The sequence below is a fragment of the Epinephelus moara genome, chromosome 4 (genome assembly GCF_006386435.1).
Source record: "Epinephelus moara isolate mb chromosome 4, YSFRI_EMoa_1.0, whole genome shotgun sequence".
Taxonomy (NCBI): Eukaryota; Metazoa; Chordata; class Actinopteri; order Perciformes; family Serranidae; genus Epinephelus; species Epinephelus moara.
This window is the reverse complement of record NC_065509.1, coordinates 17,146,108-17,167,703: the sequence shown is the minus strand read 5'-3', so window position 1 is coordinate 17,167,703 and position 21,596 is coordinate 17,146,108. Positions and strand designations below refer to the sequence as shown.

The 21,596-nt window shown below is 44.2% G+C and overlaps 1 protein-coding gene across 4 annotated transcripts in view; it reads left to right on the top strand.

Moving 5' to 3' along the window:
• unc5a (unc-5 netrin receptor A) overlaps positions 1-21,596 on the top strand; it is a 164,093-nt gene that overhangs the window by 126,669 nt on the left and 15,828 nt on the right. For 2 of the 4 annotated variants that reach the window (XM_050043064.1, XM_050043066.1), the window contains 6 exons: positions 3,315-3,479; positions 9,034-9,222; positions 10,009-10,308; positions 15,972-16,059; positions 16,530-16,698; positions 19,287-19,520. In XM_050043064.1, coding sequence (XP_049899021.1) covers positions 3,315-3,479; positions 9,034-9,222; positions 10,009-10,308; positions 15,972-16,059; positions 16,530-16,698; positions 19,287-19,520 — 1,145 coding nt within the window. Of the gene's footprint in view, positions 1-3,314; positions 3,480-9,033; positions 9,265-10,008; positions 10,309-15,971; positions 16,060-16,529; positions 16,699-19,286; positions 19,521-21,596 lie in introns of all 4 variants that reach the window. The other 2 variants (XM_050043063.1, XM_050043065.1) reach the window with 1 other exon arrangement.

Genomic DNA, 21,596 nt, shown 5'->3' with positions numbered 1-21,596 from the left:
GAAGGAAATCAAGGCAAGTGTCAGTTTTCTTGCTTCACTGCATTTATTTTAACCACTTGCTATCTTCCCACTTCCTTTTATGCGGTCCAAGCACTTCTCCGGTCTCGACTCCTGTGGAATATTTCTGAAATGTTTGCAACATGTGTCAGAGTCAGACAAGCTATCAAGAACTGTTTATGCATCTTCATCTCCCTTTGATTTTTCCCCAGCTTGGGTCGCGGTGCTTGTGTCCCATCCTCATTCTCGTGAGCAGCACCCTGTTTCCACTCCAATCTCCTTGTTTGAAAATGTTATTTGCATGGCCATTAGTCTTGCTTTGTGGTGGAAAAGAGCAGTAGAATTTCATCACCTCATCAGGGCAGATGTTGATCTCATCTCTTTATTTCACAGTGGTGTGGATAAACTGAGGGGCGACATAATATATTCATTAGGATGTAATTCGCTATTCAATCATTCTCGTTCCCAGCCTGGATAATCAGCCCACTGGCCCACGGATGGGTCCACTCGATGCCAAACAAGGACAATTATCTGATTGGTTCTGCTCTCTCTGCCAAACGGATCTGACTGCAAAGAGGCCCAAGCTGTGTCAGCATCCCGTCACACACACACACACACAAAAACACTCACATTCTCCGGCAATCATTTGAGGACACAAACGGACTAACATGCAGACTTGTGTGGGAGCAGGGTCGAGTTCACACACCTGTGCTCTCTGGCCTCTGGCTCTTTTTATCTTGTTTTGCAGTTGGCTGTAAAACCAAATATCATTACTTGGTGGAGTTATGCAATAACAGGCATCCCAACCTGAGTAACTCTCACACTTGTGTTTTATTAAGTAAAGCCTCTGACCTGCAGCGGGTCAGACCTGCTCTCTTTGGGTCGCGCCCCCTGCACTATTTATTGCTAGGATTAATGAGCGCTAAGGTTTCCTTGCCCTTAGGTCAGTCAGGAGGAGGGTTACTGCTGTCATAGAGGTGTGCTTGTACTCTGTGTGTGTGTGTGTGTGTGTGTGTGTGTGTGCGCAGCTCTGGTGATTCTTGTCTGGTCCTCTTCACCCTTACATTTGGGAGAGAGAACGAGCGAGACAGTGGCGTTTTTCCCCCATGAGAGCTCATTACTGCTCTTTTTCCCATTAGCCCTATGATAACCTTCCCCAGGCCTGGCGCTGTGTCATTCGCAATATCACTCCCAGCCACCACCAATACCCTCTCCCCCCTACCCCCGCCACATTGCCAAATTACCCCCACCCTCGCGAAATGGCCTTCCTCTCTGCGTGTGGTAAAGCTGCTGATATTTCTTACAGCGGGGCTCGCTCGGAACAATTACCGGCCCATTTCCATTTGTTTCGTTTTGCGCGTGCTGATGGCGGTGTGTTTGAAGTTGCGGTAGACAGAAATAGGCTGCAGGTGTAATGTACATTCGTCTCTGTTCCAAGTAATACCACCTGTATCGTGTCTTGCATTCAAATGCACTGCAGGCGACACTCGTGTTGCTACAGTAACGGCTTGTTTGACAGAGAAAATAGACCAAGGCAGATTTGTTTCCTCTCGGTAATGTTAATTTAAGAGAACTTTTAAAACATATGAGCACATATAATTTGCATATTTGTGTGTACACCTACGGCGTAGTCCGCATGTACATGGGTCTTTCATCCACACACAAGCTGTATTTGCTTGTAAAACTCCATTTAGTGTGAAAATTTTCAGAAACTCTATTTTAAATGTTGACTTGTCGACAGAGAGCTACGCTTTTGGCTTGTAACATCAGAATGTGCGTTGTTATTCCTTTCGTGAGGCATCACAAATGAGACAGCATCTCGTACAATGGCGAACGTCACCAAAGTAGTGCTGGCTCTAACCTTGCTTGCAGGACGTTTTTACACTATAGATTGTGTGATAAAGATGGACAACATGACAACTCCCCAAAGGTGAAGCCAAAACATCTGGATCGCCCCCTGGTGGCTGGCTGCAGTACAGCTCAAAAACCCTGCCCCCTCCATGTTAGTGGATGGGACATGGGCCAGACTAAAAGATCAAAGTACACATCAAATTAATGTTTCCCAAAGATGGTTTTTGTCATTTTAGGTAGCTCTTATCACTCTACTGTATAGTCAGGGCTTTGTTTTTCTGGTAAGTTTGCTTTTAATTAGTTATTTGATGATAAAAAAAAGGGGGTTTTGACGTCATGACTGACAGCTGTGCATGCCAATCAGTGTGATGGGGATCAGTGGCACTGCCTGCGATTTGGTCTGACAGCAGGAAGTCGATACCCTGGGGAGATCACTTGGCAAGATGGCAGTGGTCGTGTCCTAGATATTTTAGCTTCAGTTTTGTACAGTGGGAGGAAGTGGAGACATGTTATCCATCTCCATATACAGTCATTTTGGTTTACATGTAAATGAACAGTTACTCCTCCACCATATTCAGGAACAGAGGCATCAAAATGCGCTACAGAAGCCAGAGCTGCAGGTAGCCTTTCGGTGATAGCTTTTGTTGGGTTTCTGATTGGCCAGCATCATCATCTTCTGCTTTGCATGGCTTTAGTATTGAGATTATATCGCCACCTGTTGGTTTAGCAGTTGTGTTTTGTGTTTTCATTTAGATGGAGTATTTCTTATAAAAGTGCTTGTATGGACATGTTTTTTTTTTTTGATTGAACAACGAAAAAAATATTCAGTTTTCAATAATACCTATGTACATGTAAACTTGGCCCTGACGGTATTACCCAAGGGTCAATTTCCTCTCCCTGTACAGATTTAGTTTGTTGACAGCTGGGCCTACCAGGCCACAACACCTTCCACAGCACACTCATACCATTGGGGTTTAGCGTAGTTGCATCTGATTTCCATGTTAAAAATAAACAAAGAAAGCAGAATAGAGACAATATGGCTCTCCTCAGCAGTTTTACACGCTTTGGTTTCCCTGTGCATCTGCTGGATTTGGATGTGTGCAAGTGGATTTGCATGTCTTTATAATGCTTTCCCAACCAGGTTTCCATTTCAGAGCGAGTGGATTTGCACAGGATGGCAACAGAGTATTCTACCAGTTGTTCTCATCTCACACGCAAATACACCACTGCTTTTACACCGCTGCTGCATCTGAACTTCACCGTGTAGAGTTTTAACAGTTCACTCTGTTTGTAAGGAGTTACAGCTTGTTTTATCGTAACTGTTCAGCATGTTTTCCGATCAATAGTTTTTTTCCAGTGAACTAAGATGTAAGTGTTTGAAGTGAATCAGTTGGAGTTTTTGCTGCTGCGTGTGTGTTTGCGCTCACCCGTGTTTTTTTTGTTGTTTTTTTTATGTGTGTTTGTAGTGGACGGAGGCTGGAGCGAGTGGAGCAAGTGGTCGGCGTGTGGTTCAGACTGCTCGATGTGGAGAAGCAGGGAGTGCACCCAGCCCTCACCTGGCACTGGGGGCAAAGACTGCCAGGGGCTCGACCTCCAGTCTCTCAACTGCACCAGCGAGCAGTGCCCACAGAGTGAGTGCACTCACCACCCACATACTGCAAACCATACTCTCAACTTTCAACTCAGCAGAACAATAGAAAAGATGCCGTCGCACAAGGTATTTTTTTAACCACTTTTCTGCAACAGAATCAGTAGAATGCAGCTTAGTTATATATTTAGTTATTATAGCCGAGCTGATGAGAGGCAAATGAACATTTTAGATTCAATAAATGGACTCAAAACAACATTTGAGATCAGCTGCCATAAAGTGCACCACTGATCTGATAGCGAAAAAGAAGCATGACACTCTCAAGGCCAAAGTGGAAAATGTATTCAAAAAATAAAAAGCATGACGGTTCAGTCTTGCAGCCTTCATCAAATACAAGTAGATCACAAACAATACACGGAGAACAGGTGCATAGAATTAGCATCAATTAGCCCCTGAACTAAGGCAGGTACAGAGGATGGGGAGAGAGAGGCTTTTCCCTTCATGCTTCTTGTTTTTGAATACGCTTTCCTCTTTGGCATGAGGAGCGAGAGTGTTCTCCTCCTCTTTTTATTAGATCAAATAAACATTTTATGCCTCCTTATGGCATCAGCTTCTTGTGATAGATTGAGGGAAAGATGTCCATTTCATAAGACTCTTGTACCGACAGCGGAATTGTCTGCAGACCATTACTGGCTTGTCCCCACCTGCGTGACCTTTTTAGATGATCATTTGTAATAAACGCTGGTATGACACCCGTTGCTAAGATAATATACAACCTTTTCACCTGCATCAATGCTGTGATGCTCTATGAACTATTAATAGAGCTGAGAATTAAACCATCTCTCTTCTGATTAAAATACAACCTGCCAGATAAAGTGCCACAGGTCAAATCACCGGTAAAACACACACACGGTCGATGTGCAGGTGCGCTGTGATTAGTGTTAATGTTGTGTGTTTATATAGCTACACAGCTAATGTGTATTTTTTTTTTTTTGTAAGGCCCCCAGTTATGTGTTCCCACTCTCCGTGTGTCATTAATAGGGCATGTGCGTACTGTCAGGATCAGAAACCGCAAAGCACGGCAGCTGAGTGGAAAGTGGCACCACAGGGTCCACTGCTGACCAGATGGACATGAAGGGGGAGCGCTGTCGCTCCCTACAGATATCAAAGACAGAAAGATATTACCGCTTCCCATCCAGAAATGATGAGTCTCAGGGTGGCGTCTCATAAGAAAATGTTATAAATAGCCCGCTCTTTGGATGATCTGCATGATAAACACTGGGTTTTAATGGGGATTCGGTTAACACGGGCCAGTGAATTAATAAACTGAATTATGTATCTTGCACCGTTTGACGTGATCAGACAGACTGATGCATGGAAAGCGGGGGGTGGATAGAGCTACTGTATGTTGCATTGTGTATGTGTGTCATCCTAATGTGTGTCAGTATGTGTGCGTGCATGTGCGTGTGTCAACCGAATATTGGCTGGTGCAGTGAACCAGGGAGCTCAGTCGGCCCATCATCAAAGGTCAGCAGCTCCTCCCCAGAGAGGCAAGATATATACACAAAGATGCCAGTCATTGTTCCTCACACACACACACACACACACACACACTGAGTCACTCAGTATTTACACTGACAGTGCAGAGCGGAGCGCTGGCCTCTGAAGAATGCCTGTCCCAATCTGTTCCCAGCAGATGTGTTTCCATAGACAACGGCTGTGTGAAGTATTATAATAAGCAAAATAGCAAGATGGTTTTGGCTTGTCAGCAACTCCCATACTTCAACCATGTCTGCAGGCTATTAGCTGAGATGGAAAACTTCCCCCTGAAACAAAAGGCACCCTTCTCTTCTCCAGTGTAATCGAACAATACAACTGCAGAGTGAGCCGGAGTTACTCCACCACAAAAGACGTCCTCTGTCTGAGGACCTCACAAACACCTCTAATCTCCCTCATTAGGCCAGGGATGGCATACGTTAGATGAGGTTATTGTTTTGGGTATTGCATATATAAGCATCAACGTGCAGCAGTGAGCTTTGTGTTACAGCTCAAAAATAAACAGATCTGACCCAGGCAGGATCATTTTCATAAAGCAAACAAGTGAAGCCCAAGATGGAGCTAGACGAAATCTGTGCAGGGAAAATAATAAATACGCTGGCTGGCTGCCAGAGCCAAAATGGCAGACAGGTGTTAGAGGGCACAAAAAGGATAGTGGGGAAAAATGATACTGCTCGTATTCTCAGGCACATGAAATTAGGGTAACATAAAAACAATTATTCGGCTTAATGTGTGTAATGAAGGTAATGAACTTTATTTGCAGCAGCGTCCCGTTTTGGGGGTGTCTCAAATAATTGTGCAAAAACAAATTAATCCGTCTTCAGTCTGTTTTTAAATTTGGGAGCTAATTTGGCGGCGAAGGAGCTGAATGTTTTCGTCATGGGTTTGTTTGTCAGAGCGGGGTCACGGGCTGCATGAGGAATGGCTGAACATTTATTTTGGGCCATATTTCACCAGGACCCGCTGAGGGATGGGACGACTGTATTGTGGAGATAGTAATGGTCACGTTCACTTTGAGAGTTTTAGTAGCCATATTTCCCTGACCTTAAGAACTCTTGTGTTATTCATCTTCGGGCGAGTGACTAGGATTGGCCATGGGATGAAATATATTCTCAGGCCGCTTGATAAATGCCCAGGGAGGAGGCACAGGAGGCTGCAAAGCTTTTATTTATCAATGCGGGGGAGAGAAAGGAGCAGGTAGAGAGAGTTGAGGACTATCAGGTGCAGACATTGTGCTGACTGCCAATGCAGCAAGAGTCCAAACTTCAACAGGATCCAGGTACATCGCCCCAGAGGAGATGAATTATAAGTCCATGCTGGCCCATCTCAAGTCAGAAACTGATCCCTAACCAGCCAGCCCTGGAGCGGGTCTGAGGAGCTGAACTGAAAGCTCAGGAGAGGGGAACAAACAGAGATTGGCCCAGGGTCAACTCTGAAAACAGCTCATCACATCCACAGATTATCCGCAGGCGGGTGTCAATCATAAAGAGAGGTCACACACAAAGAGAATCAAAAGTTCTTCGCCAGCAATTACGTCAAGTGGAAATGAGCGATGGAGCACCGGGCAGCAGAGAGGAAGAGAGGTAAATTGGTGGAGTGTGTGTGTAGAAAGAGGGAGAGAGAGGGTGCGCTAGAGGGGGGACTAGAGTAAAGCCCATCCAATTATAAAACCTGATTAGCTATGTCAATTAAAGTGTGATGGATGTCCTTTCAATTATCGGCTGGCATCATGAAAATCAATGCACGAGGCCAGGAGGAGCTGAGAGCAGTTGCTGGTCAGGGTTGTAGTGAGCATCGGGATCGTTTCGCTGTGACACCTGGTGGGTCAGATAAAACTTCACTCAGCGATGCTCTGATAAGCCACCAGAGATTACAGACAGAATAGAGGGAGAGAGGAAGGAAGAAAGAGAGAGAGAGAGTTGTCTGATTGACTGATTTTTTTTATTGTCTGGGTGCAATAATGGTGTGTGCAGGGGGAAAAGGAAGAGTAGAGATACTGGATCTTTGCATCAGAGGTTAGCCAGGTGCCTTTGGTTTGCCCTTAGAAAGTAAACAGCAACTGGCCAATCTAAAGCTATGTTTATCCAATCAGCACAACCCGGTTGGCCTGTCTCCTCGCTGAAGGGTGTTGTTTTGTCTTTAGTCAGACTGCACATCTCTCTGTAGACTGCAGCGCTAGGAGTCCAAATATCACAGCCTCGTCTGGCCTTTGACTCACCGAGACAATTGGATTCGGGTACTTTAATGAGAGGTCCAGCCATAGTCTCTCCTCCTTTTTTGGAGCTCATTGTTGAAGGTGGAAGGTTTAGCCCGGCTGCTTACAGTTAAGCACCTCAATGCTTCCCTGAGGAGTCAGAGGAGAGAGGCACAGGCAGGTAAATGGACAAGATGAGAGGTGGAGGAAGGGTGTATATGTATCCTGTAGGACTCTTCATGTCGTTCGTATGGTGTGTGCACATGCGCTACGAAATGTCAAGAGCAAAACACATGATCTTGTGTTTATCTTCAGCCAGTCATTCACAATTGATTGCATGTCAAGAGATCTCTGGCATTACAACGGGCCGCTGTAGAGCTCGGCTGCATATAATCCCGCTACTTAAGGTATCAGATTGTACTGAGATAATCACCCATGAAATAGATTCTGGCATTTTTCTTAAAGACTTGGGTATGTCAGGCGGCTTTGTCCGGCGAAATGGATTTTTCAAAGCAAAAGGAGAAGGCAAGGACAAACGGATGAAAGCGATGAATAGAGATGAGAGTGAGACACAGAGAAAGAATACTTTTTAGACCATTTTCTCTCTCTTTTTTTCAAATTTGACTGTTAGCACTCTGGTAATTTAATTGTGCCATTCTCATATCACAGATTTACTAACACCAATTAAAACTTGTCAAATCGGTGTTTCCAAGGTTGAGCATGGTTCCTGTTGAGCGGTAGGATTACACAGTGGTGGAAAAGCACCATGACAGTCTGTAGATATTCATCAAAATATGTCATGTCTAATGTTAATAAGGTCGGTTTTGACACCAACCTTTTGGACGTGTTGTTGCTGCTCATGCTGAAATGTAAATCGCACATGCTGTCAGTAACAGGCACATGCTGTCTCCCCTGTTCGTCGTTATTTTTGTCCTTCTTTATTTCTAATTTGCAGTGTTGTACGCTTGCTCTCCTCCTCCCGCTTCCGTCCTCCTTTTGTTGTCGACTCACCACACGCCAGCCTGCAGCACTTTAACCTTTGCCGTTGTTCTCCATCCCTCAAAGCTGCAGAGCTCAATGCGTCCCCTCCTTGACTGTGTTCAGCTGACAGCGCTACGCCCCCATGGCTCCCAGGGACAATGGCCCTCCACAAAGGCCCCAGGAGCATCCTCCACCTCCGCCACCAAATTCCCCCAGCCCTGGGAGACAGCCGTAGCAAATCCCATTCTCCTGCAAAACACACACGCACAATGCATACACACAAATGCAGGCACACGTTGTTTGTCTGGGCTTAGCTGTCATCTTCATACTGTACTTTTGGGAGAAAGACGCTCCCGCTCCTCTCTCATGCTTTTGAGAGAGAGAGACATTCAATAAGAGGTGCTAGAATTTCATAAGCAAATCCTTCATTTTTGCACTGTCTCTCTGGGGCATGTTGTGTGCTTAGAGAGAAAGAGACAGGGGAGAGAAAAAACATGTGAATGTAAGATATATATATCCGGTGCAGAGATGAGGAAAGGTAGTGCTGCAAACCGGCTTGAGAAACTGGTTCTTTCTCCTCTTCCATTGTCCACAGGTTGACATTGAAGTTTTAGGAATTCAAAAAGTTATTAAAATCAAGTTGGTTTTGCCAACGCTGGCTCTCTTAACCCTGCAACAAACAGTCAAGGACAAGGTCAAGCAGTGAGATGGCAAGCAAGGAATGTGGACCATGCTATTAAACGGTTTGAAGTGAAACCTTTTCGCAGAGGATTTTAAAAGATGTTCAAGCAGCACACATTGGTATTTGTCATTTAACATGTCAGTTGTGATTTATGACTTCTTTTCTTTTGTCCTCCCCTTGCAGCTGTGAGTGGTGCAGAGGACGTGGCGCTCTACGTGGGCATGGTAGCGGTGGCCCTGTGTCTGACTCTGCTGCTCATCGTGGTGGTCCTGGTCTACCGGCGCAAGAAGGAGGGCCTGGACGCCGACGTGGCGGACTCCTCCATCCTCACCACTGGCTTCCAGCCCATGGGCATCAAGCCCAGCAAGCCAGGTGTGTGGGCACCGCGGCCACGCAGGCCTCCCCCCCACAGCAGTAGGACACTGTTCTTTGTTCTACCCTCCTCTGTGCGTCCGTCCATCGGTCTGTCCGTCTGCCCACTGTGACAGTGCAGCACCCATCTACATGTTCCACTGATCCTGTGTTTGTATGTGGTTGTGGAGGTGGTGTGAATGTGTTTACAGTGGTTTTCGGTCTGATCAAGATGTATTATGTTGTGCGTTTGTGTGTGTGTTGTGCACGAGCTGTTTATTTGCCTGCCTGACACATTATGTTTCGCCACCACCTCATTGTCAGGAAATGTACCCACTCTGTTTACTGCCTGTGCGGAGCCTCTGAGGTTTACCAGCGAGTAATAGAAATACAACTGTCTGAGTTGGATGGAGATGGGGAACTGGGTTGCAGTGCCTGTGATTCACCGTGAAAAAAGCCTTTTATACATTCTGGGTGCTAAGCTGTATCTGAGTTCTGTTTGGAATTGATTGTGTGGTTGCTAAACAGACAGACAGAGATAGAGGGAGAGAGAGAGAGAGAGGGGATGGGAATTGACTGGCTTTGGGTGGAATTTGTGTTTGTGGATTGTCAAGAGTATGTGAGTCTTCTGTTTTCAGCACCATGTGTCTTTCCTGTGTTTGTTTCAGTTTTCGTTGTGTGTTGCAACAGCTTGAGAGAGTGTGAGGTCTGTCTCTGTGATGTACAACACCCCCCCCTTCCTCTCCTGTCACTCATGGAGTTTCACACATTTGCTTTTGTCTGTTATCTTTTTTAATATTTAAACAGAGAATTCCCATTTGCTCACCATCCAGCCCGATTTAACCACTACCACCACCAGTTACCAAGGCACCCTGCGCTCTCGCCACGACGCCACTGGGAAGTTTTCAATGACAAACGGGCCTCTGCTGGACCCACTTCCCAACGGCTCGCACACTCTGCACAACGGGAAGCTTAACTCAGACCCTGCTGAGTTTGTGAGCAGGCTGTCCACTCAGAGCTACTTTAAAACGCTGCCCCGCGATGTAGCGAACACCTCCTACGGGACCTTCAACTTCCTGGGAGGGAGGCTAACGATTCCCAACACAGGTGGGTTCTTGGTTTATTTTAATAGGGTTCATAGATTTATGTCTCAAAGGGGGCTTTCACACATAAAGTTCAGTTCAATTTGTTTGGAAGAAGAAAATAGATTGTTGCCTTTTTTAGTTTTGGTCCAGTTCGTTTTCTCACTAACTGTTTTTAAATGAACTAAGAGCTGTAAACATAAAGTCATATGGACTGCCAGGTAGGATTGTGCAGTTTTGGTGATGTCATCCTGCTTCATAATGGACCTATATGAGAAATCAAATGACAGCAATCATGAAAAAGCAGCAACCTCCGAGGCTGAAAAATGAAGCCGACATGTATTTGCCAAAAACTGCAGTTCTTCTAATGACCACTTGAGGCTGACTCTAAAAAGGAGGCAATCCCCATAGACCCTCAGCTTTACAGCAGAAATAAACATGTTTACAGCCTGGTACAAAAACAGTTTTGGTCTGTAGCTAATTTCAACATTCATGTCAACTGTACAGGGGGTGAATTTTTAGATTACTCACCCGTAAAAATTACCCGTAACTAAGGGTGTGGCCGCTTCGAGTGACAAGCTGTCTGCAAGGTGTCACCACAATATGTGTCATATCCACCCCTCACTCCTCTACAGCTCCACCCACTCATCCAAATTTGGTCACTTCTCGCTCCAAAAATCCAAGATGTTGACAGCCAAAAAGCCAACTTGAGGCTTCAAAATGCGAGTCCACAAACTAATGGGTGACACCATGGTGGCTACATTCATTATTTTCATACGGTCTGTAATCATGGAGCACTTTACTGCTCCTTATGTGTATTATGTGAGCTTTTTCTGACTGGCTTCTCTGGGGGTCATAGAGAGTTCAGTTTATTAGTTGAGACTGCACTTTGTACATCAAAAAGAGATTAAAACAGGACCAAAAAAAGCATTTTCTACCTTAAGAGTGGGGTTGTGGTCTCTACATTTCCCTTAATCTTAATGACAAACTGCTAAAATGCAAACACACTTCTGAACTCCTTTCACTCTCCGACCTATTAGGAAAAATCCCTACACTCACATGATGACATGCCTACATGTTATGTAATGGTTATCAAATGATCTTCTATTAACATCGGCTGTACATTGATTTGATACACATCAGGAATCGCTTTTTTAACAGATTTAGATCAGCTTTTTAGATGATGCTAAAATTACATATGTATGATCAAGACAAGCCTCGTTTTTGTCCTGTTTCATTTAATGATACATGAGGTATAGTTGCACTTTCAAGTAATCATGCTCCTAAAGATACCTGAGAACTCTTCATGACATTCAGGAAGACTAAAAACAAACACGGTGCAGTAAAGTGCAGCATAAATTGGTATCAGTCCATGGAGCACTGATGATGTTGGAGGACAGTCCCCAAAACTGTTCAAACGATGAGTTACCTGCCAAAAGCCCGGTCAAACAAATGGGTCAGAAATCTACTCGCCCAAAATAAAAAACTTTTGCCCCTATACAAATTGTTTTAGTTATTAATGGTTATTAAATAGGAGTTGGAATCACCAGAGGACCCATGATACAATATTATCATATTGTACTTAGGTCACGATACAATATTATTGCGATATGTTGAGTATTGCAATAAAATATATTGTGTTTATATTGATATTTATTACCTTTTTTCCAACTGAAAATTATTTTCCCAAAGGAAAACTTAGTCAACATCAGTTTTACCTCATAAAATAAAGTTTTCACTCTGTTCATCTGACTTAAATCATTTTTATTGCAGCAAAATATGTCGCAAAGCAGACAGACTGACCAACAGCATCATAAAACCTGTCAGAAATGCTGCATACACCTGACAAACTGAACTGTTGGCAGATTTAACGCCCTCTGCGAGGCCAGATTAAGCGCTTGAGCGAAACACTTCACATGCAGGTATCCCGCTAACTCAATGGTAACACCCACCTTAGAAGCGTTGTCTGTTACAGCGACAAGGTTTTTGTCTGCAATCCCCCATTCTTGCATTGCATTTTGCAGGAGAGCTGCAATGTTTGTTCCGGTGTGACTTTCCTGTACAGCTCTAGTTTGGAGAACAAGAGACAGCAGTCGCCAGTTCCTGCTGTACTCAAAGATTCCTCAACTTCATACTTAATTTCTCTGTAGAGCTTTGGTACGGCTTTGTCGGTGAAAAAACATCGGGACGGAGTCACATATCTGGGTTCCAGTGTATTTAGCATGTAACAAAAGCCTTCGATTTAAACAACGCTGTATGGATTTAGATCTTTGCTTTGCTTTGATGGACTGTGTTTTTCTTCGCTCTCTCAGAGTTGGATGGTAGTTTTGTCAAGCTAAGTGTGTCCAGTGTTGGTTGATTTTTTGACAGAGCAGGTTTAGCATTAGCTTAGCTATTAGTGGCTAACCCTACCTGTGGACAGTGTGTGAAGTGAGCCCTCATTCTCGCAGTATTACCAGAGTATTTTTATATGGCACTGCTTGTTAATCGCACCTGTCATATCCAAGTCCTTCTTTCCTCCTGTGTTAAAAAATCCAAAAGAAGTCCCAACGGTTGATTTAAACGCTGACGGTGCATTTCTGATTTCTTTCCCTGGTGCCCCCCTTTTTGTTTTGATGAACTTCCTGCCAAATGCCGCTGACTGAAAAAAACAGCACCATCTAGTGGACCAAAAAAGCAATTGATTTTATTATTTTAGTACCAAACGTTGTATTAAAATGTGTACTTGCAAAAACTAATAATGTATACAATAAAAGAGCGGTACTTGGCATCTGTGTATCAGTACATCGCCACGCAAAATATTGCGATACTATGCTGTATCATTTTTTTACTCACCCCTATTTTTAAATAACAACAAAGACTACAGTGAATTGTCACATTTAATCAGAAACTTGACGTGCCTTTGACGACCCCATGTTATCCGCCTTGCTCTCAGACTTGTGGGAAACTGCAATGCCTAGTTTGAGGTTCCCCTACATCCTCGTCACCCAGCTAACCTCCTGCTTCCAGGATAATTGAAAGGCTCACTTGCGCTTCAGCAACTTTGTCTTTGCAAGTGGCTGATCAGTACTGCGCATCTGCAGCTCTCAACAGAGATGAAAAGAAAGCAAGATTTCTCACTCTTGTCATCAGCTCTGGAAAAATACAATGTGTTTATTTCTGTTGAGTTGCTAGATTTACTAGCCTGCGTGGCATTTTACTTGCCCCGGGCAATCGGGCAATCCTTATAATTGAGCCCTGCGTAAGTCTTTATGATTACAGCTCTTGGTTCATTTTAATAAATTGATGTAAACAGAAAATGGGCCCAAAGTAAAAGGCAACAATGTGGGGTTTTTTCTAGGTCCGGACCAGTTTGCCGCTTCCAACTGTAATCCTTAAATGTGATTCATGAAAACTCCAAGGCAATGAATAGAAACTAAATCTGATTCTAAAGTTGCAAAGTAAAAGCAGGGAACTTTTCACTCAGGTATTGTTTGAGTAGACACAGCATTGTAAGTCTGTGTTGTGTAAGGAAAAGGAGATTTCTGTAATCCTCTGTAGGATGTTGTGTTTGCTGCTACACATCAAACACACAAGAAAAGTTCCATCTAAACAATGTAACATCTGCTACTACATGTAGAAATACTATGGGAACAAGTTGGTTTTTTATTTGCATTGCACATTTCACACAATGTCACGTCTTGTACATAAATAACAACATTTACAGAAACTTTATTACACCTGCATAAATAACACAATGTTTCTAGCTGGACATTAACAAGGAACATTTATCAGTAACAGACCCATAAATGTCTCACTGTCTCATTGAAACTTACCCCGATCATTCAGCCTTTAAATCTTGTGCATGTGGGCTTCCTAATGGGTTTGTACCAGAACAACACACATAAAAGTGTTTGAGCGCTTCATACAAAACAGCTTAGTGCACAGGCTGTGTTTCTCTCTGTGATACAAATGGGTTTTTAACTGATCTAAGGAAAAAGACGAGACACCAGCAAGGCACATGAAAAGTTTCCTTGTTTAACTAAAAAGTGGACAAACAAAGAAAAGTGTGCACACTTCAGCTCCTTTTTTAGGTCCATTTAATCCATCATCATGGAGTGACATTTCGGGCCACAGGTGCCCTTCTTCAGACCGAGTTTGAGTCTGAAGAAGGGCACCTGTGGCCCGAAACGTCACTCCATGATGATGGAATAAATGGACCTAAAAAGGGAGCTGAAATGTGTGGACTTTTCTTTGTTTGTTTAGTTTAATTCTTTTAGTCCAGCACCTTCTTCACTTTTTGGATGTGCGCGGCTGCTCTTTTTATATTAACTAAAAAGTGGCTAATCCCGAAGTTAAATCATACAAAAAAAGCAAGGTCTCTATTATGTGTGATTGAGTAAAGTGTTTTGTCAATAACACACAGTTGCAGAGTACAAATAGTCTGCGCTCAGAACAGTGACAAGACGATGAACTGTAAAATAAAGAGTCCTCTCCTCTGAAAGATTCTTGGAATAAAACCTTGAGCAAATTATTCCAATTAGGCCCCTCTCTTCTTACAGAGCTGGTTGAATGTGTAGCTGATGTCCACAAGTGTCACTTGTGTGCTACGTGCATGGACAGAGGAATAGAGATAGTCCATTAAAGATAAGTCTGATGAAAGATTTTTTTAAAAAAAGCCCACCATCATTAGTCCCCTATTTTGCCTCTCCTCTTCACATTAGCTGAGTACAGAGCTTATATAATTATACTGGAAGACAGTGTTTTCACTTGGCTCATTGTAGGCTGTCCAGATTAGCCGATGACAGTGCCAGTGAGCCAGCATCTTGCGGGAGAAAAGGTCTTTTCTTCTTGTGTTTTCCTTGCCATCACTCTCTATCTCTCCCTTACTCTTTTCTCTGTCTCTCTGCCGCTCTCTTACAGATATTTTATGCATGGATTAACACAAAGCCATGTAGACTATACCACGCATTGGCACCCATCTTCTCATTGGGACGCAGAAAAACAAAAAATCAGCACTTGTATCCACTCAGAGGAGATATGCTGTCATTTAGCACAGTTTCAAAGCGAGCACAGAGAAGACAGTTTATAGGTTCAGACAAGGCTGTGAGTATTCAAAGCACCTTTGCCTTATTCAAACAGATGTTTTTATGGTAAACAGACCCAGTTTACAATTCCGAGACTGTTAAGACTGTGTCACACAGTCACTGTTTGTACCACATCTTAAATAGGATTCTAAGTGGATGATTTTGGCGTGAGAATCACAACACTATTGCCACAACACTCAAACTACCTCAATAGCTCTCTCTATTCTCCAAGGTGCATTCCCACACTCTCCTGGGGAAGTGTAATTTTCCTGGAGTAGTCTGTTCCATGGTCTCAATTATCTACTTGGTGGCAGACGGAGGACATTTAAACTGCGATGCAGTGTGTGCTTTTGTCTCAGCTAATTGTTGACCGTGGGGACACGTGCCGCCTGGGCTGCCAGTGCAGAGATTTGCATCTACTGTACCTGACGGAGGCTGCCTCTGACCTTCAGAATAGATTTGTTTTTTGTTTTTTTTTCCTCTGCAGCCGTACAGTTTTGTTGAGTGGGCTGGCTTCCTTTTGTGAGATGACAAAAGCGTTGTTCAGTCAGAACAAATGAGCCTGTCCCCCTCTTCCTCACCACCACCCCTCTCTCTCTCCCTTTGTTGTTATTTGCATTAGGAATCAGTCTGCTCATTCCTCCCGAGGCCATCCCCAGAGGAAAGATCTATGAGATTTATCTCACTGTTCAGAGGAAGGAAGATTTAAGGTGGGTCTCTTTAACACTGCTTAACTGGCAGTCTTCCCTGGATGCCACTAGGCTGTTTGTTTTGATGCTCTACTGTTCCATTAGGAAAGGCTTAAGAGTCTGTGCCAGTGCTGTGGAGGAGGGATGTAAATAAATAACGTAGCCTTTTACCAGGGTGTGCACCATTTAAGTTAAATGAATTGTTTGGAAAACACTGTTTATCTGGCTTGCTGCGCTCAGTCTCAGAAGGCACAGTCATTGTAGCATGCTGTGATAGTGTTATGTTATCACTCAGTCATCACAACTAGGTCCAACCTGTCAGCAAGTCCAGCACGCTTTTTATTATTCTCCGGTACAGCTGCTGGATCATTTGCAGAGCTGACAGTATCACATCCTGCTTAGAAGAGACCAGTAAATTCTCACTAATAACTTGATGAGTAAAAGCACTTCATCTGAAGTCATTTCACCTCCCTCTCTCTCTCCTGGTGTAGGTTACCCCTGGCCGGCTGCCAGACTCTGCTCAGCCCCGTTGTGAGTTGTGGCCCTCCAGGGGTGGTCCTGAGCCGGCCAGTTATCCTCAGCATGGACCACTGCTCTGACGCATGCCTCGATAACTGGGCCGTCCGCCTCAAGAAGCAGAACTATGAGGGCACTTGGGAGGTGAGACAGCACTATAACTCCAGCACAAATCCTCCATAGAAAGACAAAGTTGCCACCCAGTGAATTTGTTAAGTCTTACTCAACTCACTGAGAGCTTTCTTTGAAAAAGTACAAACTTGCTCTGCAGTGACTTGAAACTGGCACTCAGTGCTGCATAGAGGCGGTAGCTCTGGCCCAGCACTCATCCACTCTATAGAGTTTAAATTATATTGACCATCAGGTGTTTTCTCATTGGAACAAAAGCCTAGAAGCAGTGGCGCTCTCCAGCTCAAGGGTTGCTAGGCAACATGTTTCTCAAAACAGAAATTCTCTAAGCAAATTACTGATCCTCAAAGTACTCTCCTGAGTGCTCCTTGACCATTTTTGACCGCTGCTTCCAATTACAGAGTTCCCTCCCCGTTTTTTCTATCCATGGAATTTTGAAGTAACCAGAACTGCCAGGCTCCAATAGAATAGAGTTGGAAAGAGTGTTGGTGTCTATACACACATACACACACACACACACACGCTCACACACACTCGTGCAAACAAATGCGGTTAGAGGCAGTATACACATCTTCGCAATCCGTAGAGATTGGAAAGGGTGCTGGTGGGCTTCGGAGTGTTAGTAGGTCTTCTTTCATGTTCGATATTGTGCATAAATTATTCAGCCTCCCCGTGTGTGGCGGCGGTAGGGTGTCTGTGGGATGGATTGGCCTGTCTGAGGCAGAGGTTAGACCAGCACTTTTAATCATCAGCCGGACCAAATATAGCCCAACGGCCTGACTGCGTGTCCACCAAAGGGAAAAAAAGTGCCAGGTGGACGAGAGAATGAGAGTGAAAGCGACCACAGAGAGTGTGAAGAGGAGGAAAATGAAAGAAAGGAGGCAAAGAAGGGAAAGGCACAGTGGACAAGCAGGTAATGTATATGTGGAGGAATGATTAGGAGGAGTGGAGGACTGGAAATATGGCCCGGGAAAGAAGAGAGAGGCATAAAGAGATGGTGAAAATGGACATGCAGAAGGAGTAGGAGAAATTAATTGCTCTTAGAGTGAGCGCTCAGTGGCGTAATCGAGCCACCCCACTCTCTGCTCCACTTGGAAGAAATATTAAGATGATGAAAAAGTGAGACTCCATTGTGGTTGCATAGCAAATGAATTGTGTCAATACTAATTCTATTGATGTAGATGGTGTCTGGTTGAATCGATCCTAGAGGGGCTTGCTGGGCATTTGGCAGGCAGAATGCTCTCTTCAGCTTGATTGGGTAATGAGAAGAGTCAGTCAACTGGCATGATGGGATTTCAGAGAAAATGTTGTCACCTTGGGTCCAATTTGTCCCCATCAAATTAGCCCGGAGAGCAGTGGAATTATCTCATAAAACCATCGCGTACTGTGATGGGATGGGATGTTTTCGCAAGTCTGTCATCTTTATTAGAGATTCAGTTGTGATATGGCACTTCGGCTCTGTAACAAAGCGAGAAAAATGCAAGATGTTGCTTCTCCAACATGTTTAAATCTGTCTTTATTTTTTTTCTACTTGGCAAATTAAAGTACCAATTAATTCTTGTACTGCCTGTTGATGTTTTGTTTTTTGTTTTTTTTTAAATGCTTTTCGCCATCAGGCAAGAGTGTTGTTTTGTAGATAAATTGGCTAAGTTGTTTTCACCTTCCTTGACAAATCTCAAAGGCTGAAGGAAATTCCGGAAATCCCAACAATACGATATTTACTGCACCTCCACCGTTTTTTCTTTCCTCCAGCACCATCTATTCTTGCCAGGAATCTATTCGAGTCTCCTTTCATGTCAATTGAGTACCTCGTTCATGCATTATTAAGTAAATTGATGGTTTTCTATAGGATGTGTGTCTTTTTATGAGGCAATGTGTGGCTTCATGTCAGTATGGGGTACGTGTACTGCAGTGAAAAGGGAATCTGAAGCAAGAACAAAGGTTTTTTTTTTTTTTTCCTGATCTAAACGGTTATTCAAAAGTTATGTAATATTACCTCTAAGAAATACTTCAGCCCCAGATTACCATTTGTACATCAGTCATTTGCCTTGTGTTACATTGACTGCATGGCAAATACTTATTTTTTCTTGCATGCCTCAATGGTCAATGAAAAATCCAAACAGAGGAAATTCTTGATGAACTAAAATTATGGGTGTCCAGTCGTACCTTCAGTACGTCAGCTAATCTATGCTCTCTTCAAACCCAAACTCCAGCTGCTGTAAAACGCGCACCCCTTTTACTTCATCAAGAATTTTCTTCGTTTTTGGATTCTTCGTTCACCGTAGGGGCATGCGAGATAAACAGCATTTTCTTCACAAATTCAACAGAATGCAGGATGAGTAATTGATATACCAGTGATCATTTGGAGGTGAAGTATTCTTTCAAAGACCTTTGGATAAAGCATTACTCTGTCACACAGCAGAGTTTGGGGCCTTGCTACTGCACCAAACTACCTTCCAAACAACCCATTTACAAACACACACCCACACACAAAGACATCAGGTACCCAGGCAAACACATTACCCTTGCCTCCTACATAAATTGGGTGCTTGACCTTCCATCCACACCTTGTTGTTTTTTTTTCTCCCACTCGCCTCCTCCAGGACGTTCTGCTGATGGGGGAGGAGCTGGTGTCGGAGCCCTATTATTGCCAGCTCGAGGCAGAAACTTGCCGGCTTTTCACGGAGCAACTGGGCACCCTCGCCCTGGTGGGAGAGTCCCTGCACATGGGCGCTGCCAAGCGCCTGAGGCTGGTGCTCTTCTCCGATGCATACTGCTCCACGCTGGAGTACAACATCAGGGTCTACTGCATGGACGACACACAAGACGTCTTTAAGGTAAATTGTGACAAATGTAGCGCCGCCTGTTATTCTGTTTGGCTGGCGGTTTCTCAGCCTGAGATTGCATGGTTGATGGGTTCTGCATCACCTGAGTGATAGGTAGGCTATTATGTGTAATAGCATTGTCTGTCACATTGGAAGGTTAGTAGAAATCAGCGCATGCATATAGGAGTTAGGCGTAGCCACGGTAAATTGAACAATATTGCAGGCCTTATTACACTATGTGCAGTTCAAGGGTGTGTGATCTGTGGTGGTGATGTCTCCCCCTGAGTCTATTGAAACAATGCATATGTCCAGGTTAATCATGGTATATAGTACAATCTCTGAGTGTGTTTTGTGTGCATGCCTACAGAGATGTTTAATTCCTTTCATGCTGTCAGTGGTTCCGCTCGGCTGCCGTGGGCCAAGAAGTTTCCCATCACTTTGTTCAACAGCATATTCCGCTTCTCGTTTTTGCTCTCCACATGGACAGAGTATAATCAAGCACTAATGCCTTCCTCTCTCCCCCGAGGACTGCCTCTGAGTAGCCTGTTAAGATTTCATTTGCATGGTTAATTAGTAAATTAAAAGGAGAGCCTGCCCCAATCTTTTCCCAGCAACCCCTGTGCTCTCGCTCTTTCTCTCCGCACCTCTCTTTCTCTCTCCAAGCTGTTCCTCTTCGTCTGACACCACCCACAGCCACAAGAGCCACTTCCCACTCGAGTCCACTTTTGCCAGCTGTAATGGCTGACCTCCTTGTGCAGAGGTTCGCCACTGGCACAATCTATGGATGGCTGTGGGACATAAACAATGGGATGCGGTGGGGGCTCAAGCTGAAATTAGCACTCTCACATTCAGGGAGCTGAAGATGAGATGAGAACTGTGCACAGGCTCTAGCTGTGGGGTGAGAATTACCAAAACCTCTCCTAGCTTACATCTGTCTTTTAGTGGCTCAATTCTGCCCCTGCTGCTATCTTTCTCTGTTTCTGACAGCTATTGCATGATAGCAGGCGCGCTCAGGGAAATTGCTGGCTGACATTCAACTGTGTTCTTACGTAGGAATAAATGTAAAATGTAGCATGCAGGAGCTACAGCCTGTGCAGCTGGTGCAGCTCTGCAGAGGAAGTGGGTTTTTTTAACAGATAGATATCAACCCCTTTTGTTTACTAGCTATCAAAGCAGTTGTAATGATATGGTTGTCTTTATATATTCAGATCATCGGGTGACCCAGTGGTGTTTTGCTGCAGTGTGACTGTTGAAATGACCTTGCACGTCCTGTGTTGGATGCAGGAAGGCTGCTGGTGCACAAAAACTCTTTCTGTATGTGTGTGTGTGTGTGTGTGTGTGTGTGTGTCTCCCTCTGGCTAGCTCTTGTTCTGCTATTCTCCCGATCTCTTAGCCAGGAAAAGGACATCTGAGCTTGTTGACTCCAGCACTTGTGCTGCCATACTCTGCAGCTCCCTCGACGCCCTTGAGTGCATTAGCTCCCTGTCTCTCACACAACCTGGTCCTGTGGTAAGCCACGGCGTCTCCAGGGTTTTGTAGTTTTTAGTGAGTGATTTAGAACGTGGCCCACACTGTTTAGTAATCTCGACTTCACACTGCTCTTGATGCTATTATGGAGGGAGCAGTTCATTTAGCAAGTACATTAACCACTTTGAGTGGAGATTAAACTTCCCTGGAGAGGTTCAGCCTAATCACTAATCACTATCTTTAAAATGCACCATTTATGATTACACTTTCACTATGGCTACCATTAGACTTAATTGTGGTGTGCAGCGGTGTTGGAGTAGCAGTAGGTGGTACGGTGGAGTGGCACAGCAGCATTCTTTATGTTTGAGTTGATGTACAGTGCACCTTCAGCACATGTGAATTTTATGACAGCATTTGCAGCCTGCGAAGAACTGCGCCCCGCTTTTCAGACAAGAAGTCGACTTTCCATGCATTAAACAGGCTGTACTTTTGATGGGAGATGAAAAAAAAGCAGAACAGAAAAGGCATTTCTCTGTCTTTTCTGTTGGCTGTTCAGTGGCAGGAAGAACTGTAGAAACCAAAAGGGATACCGAGGTTTTCTCTCCACTCCCCTGGCTGGCT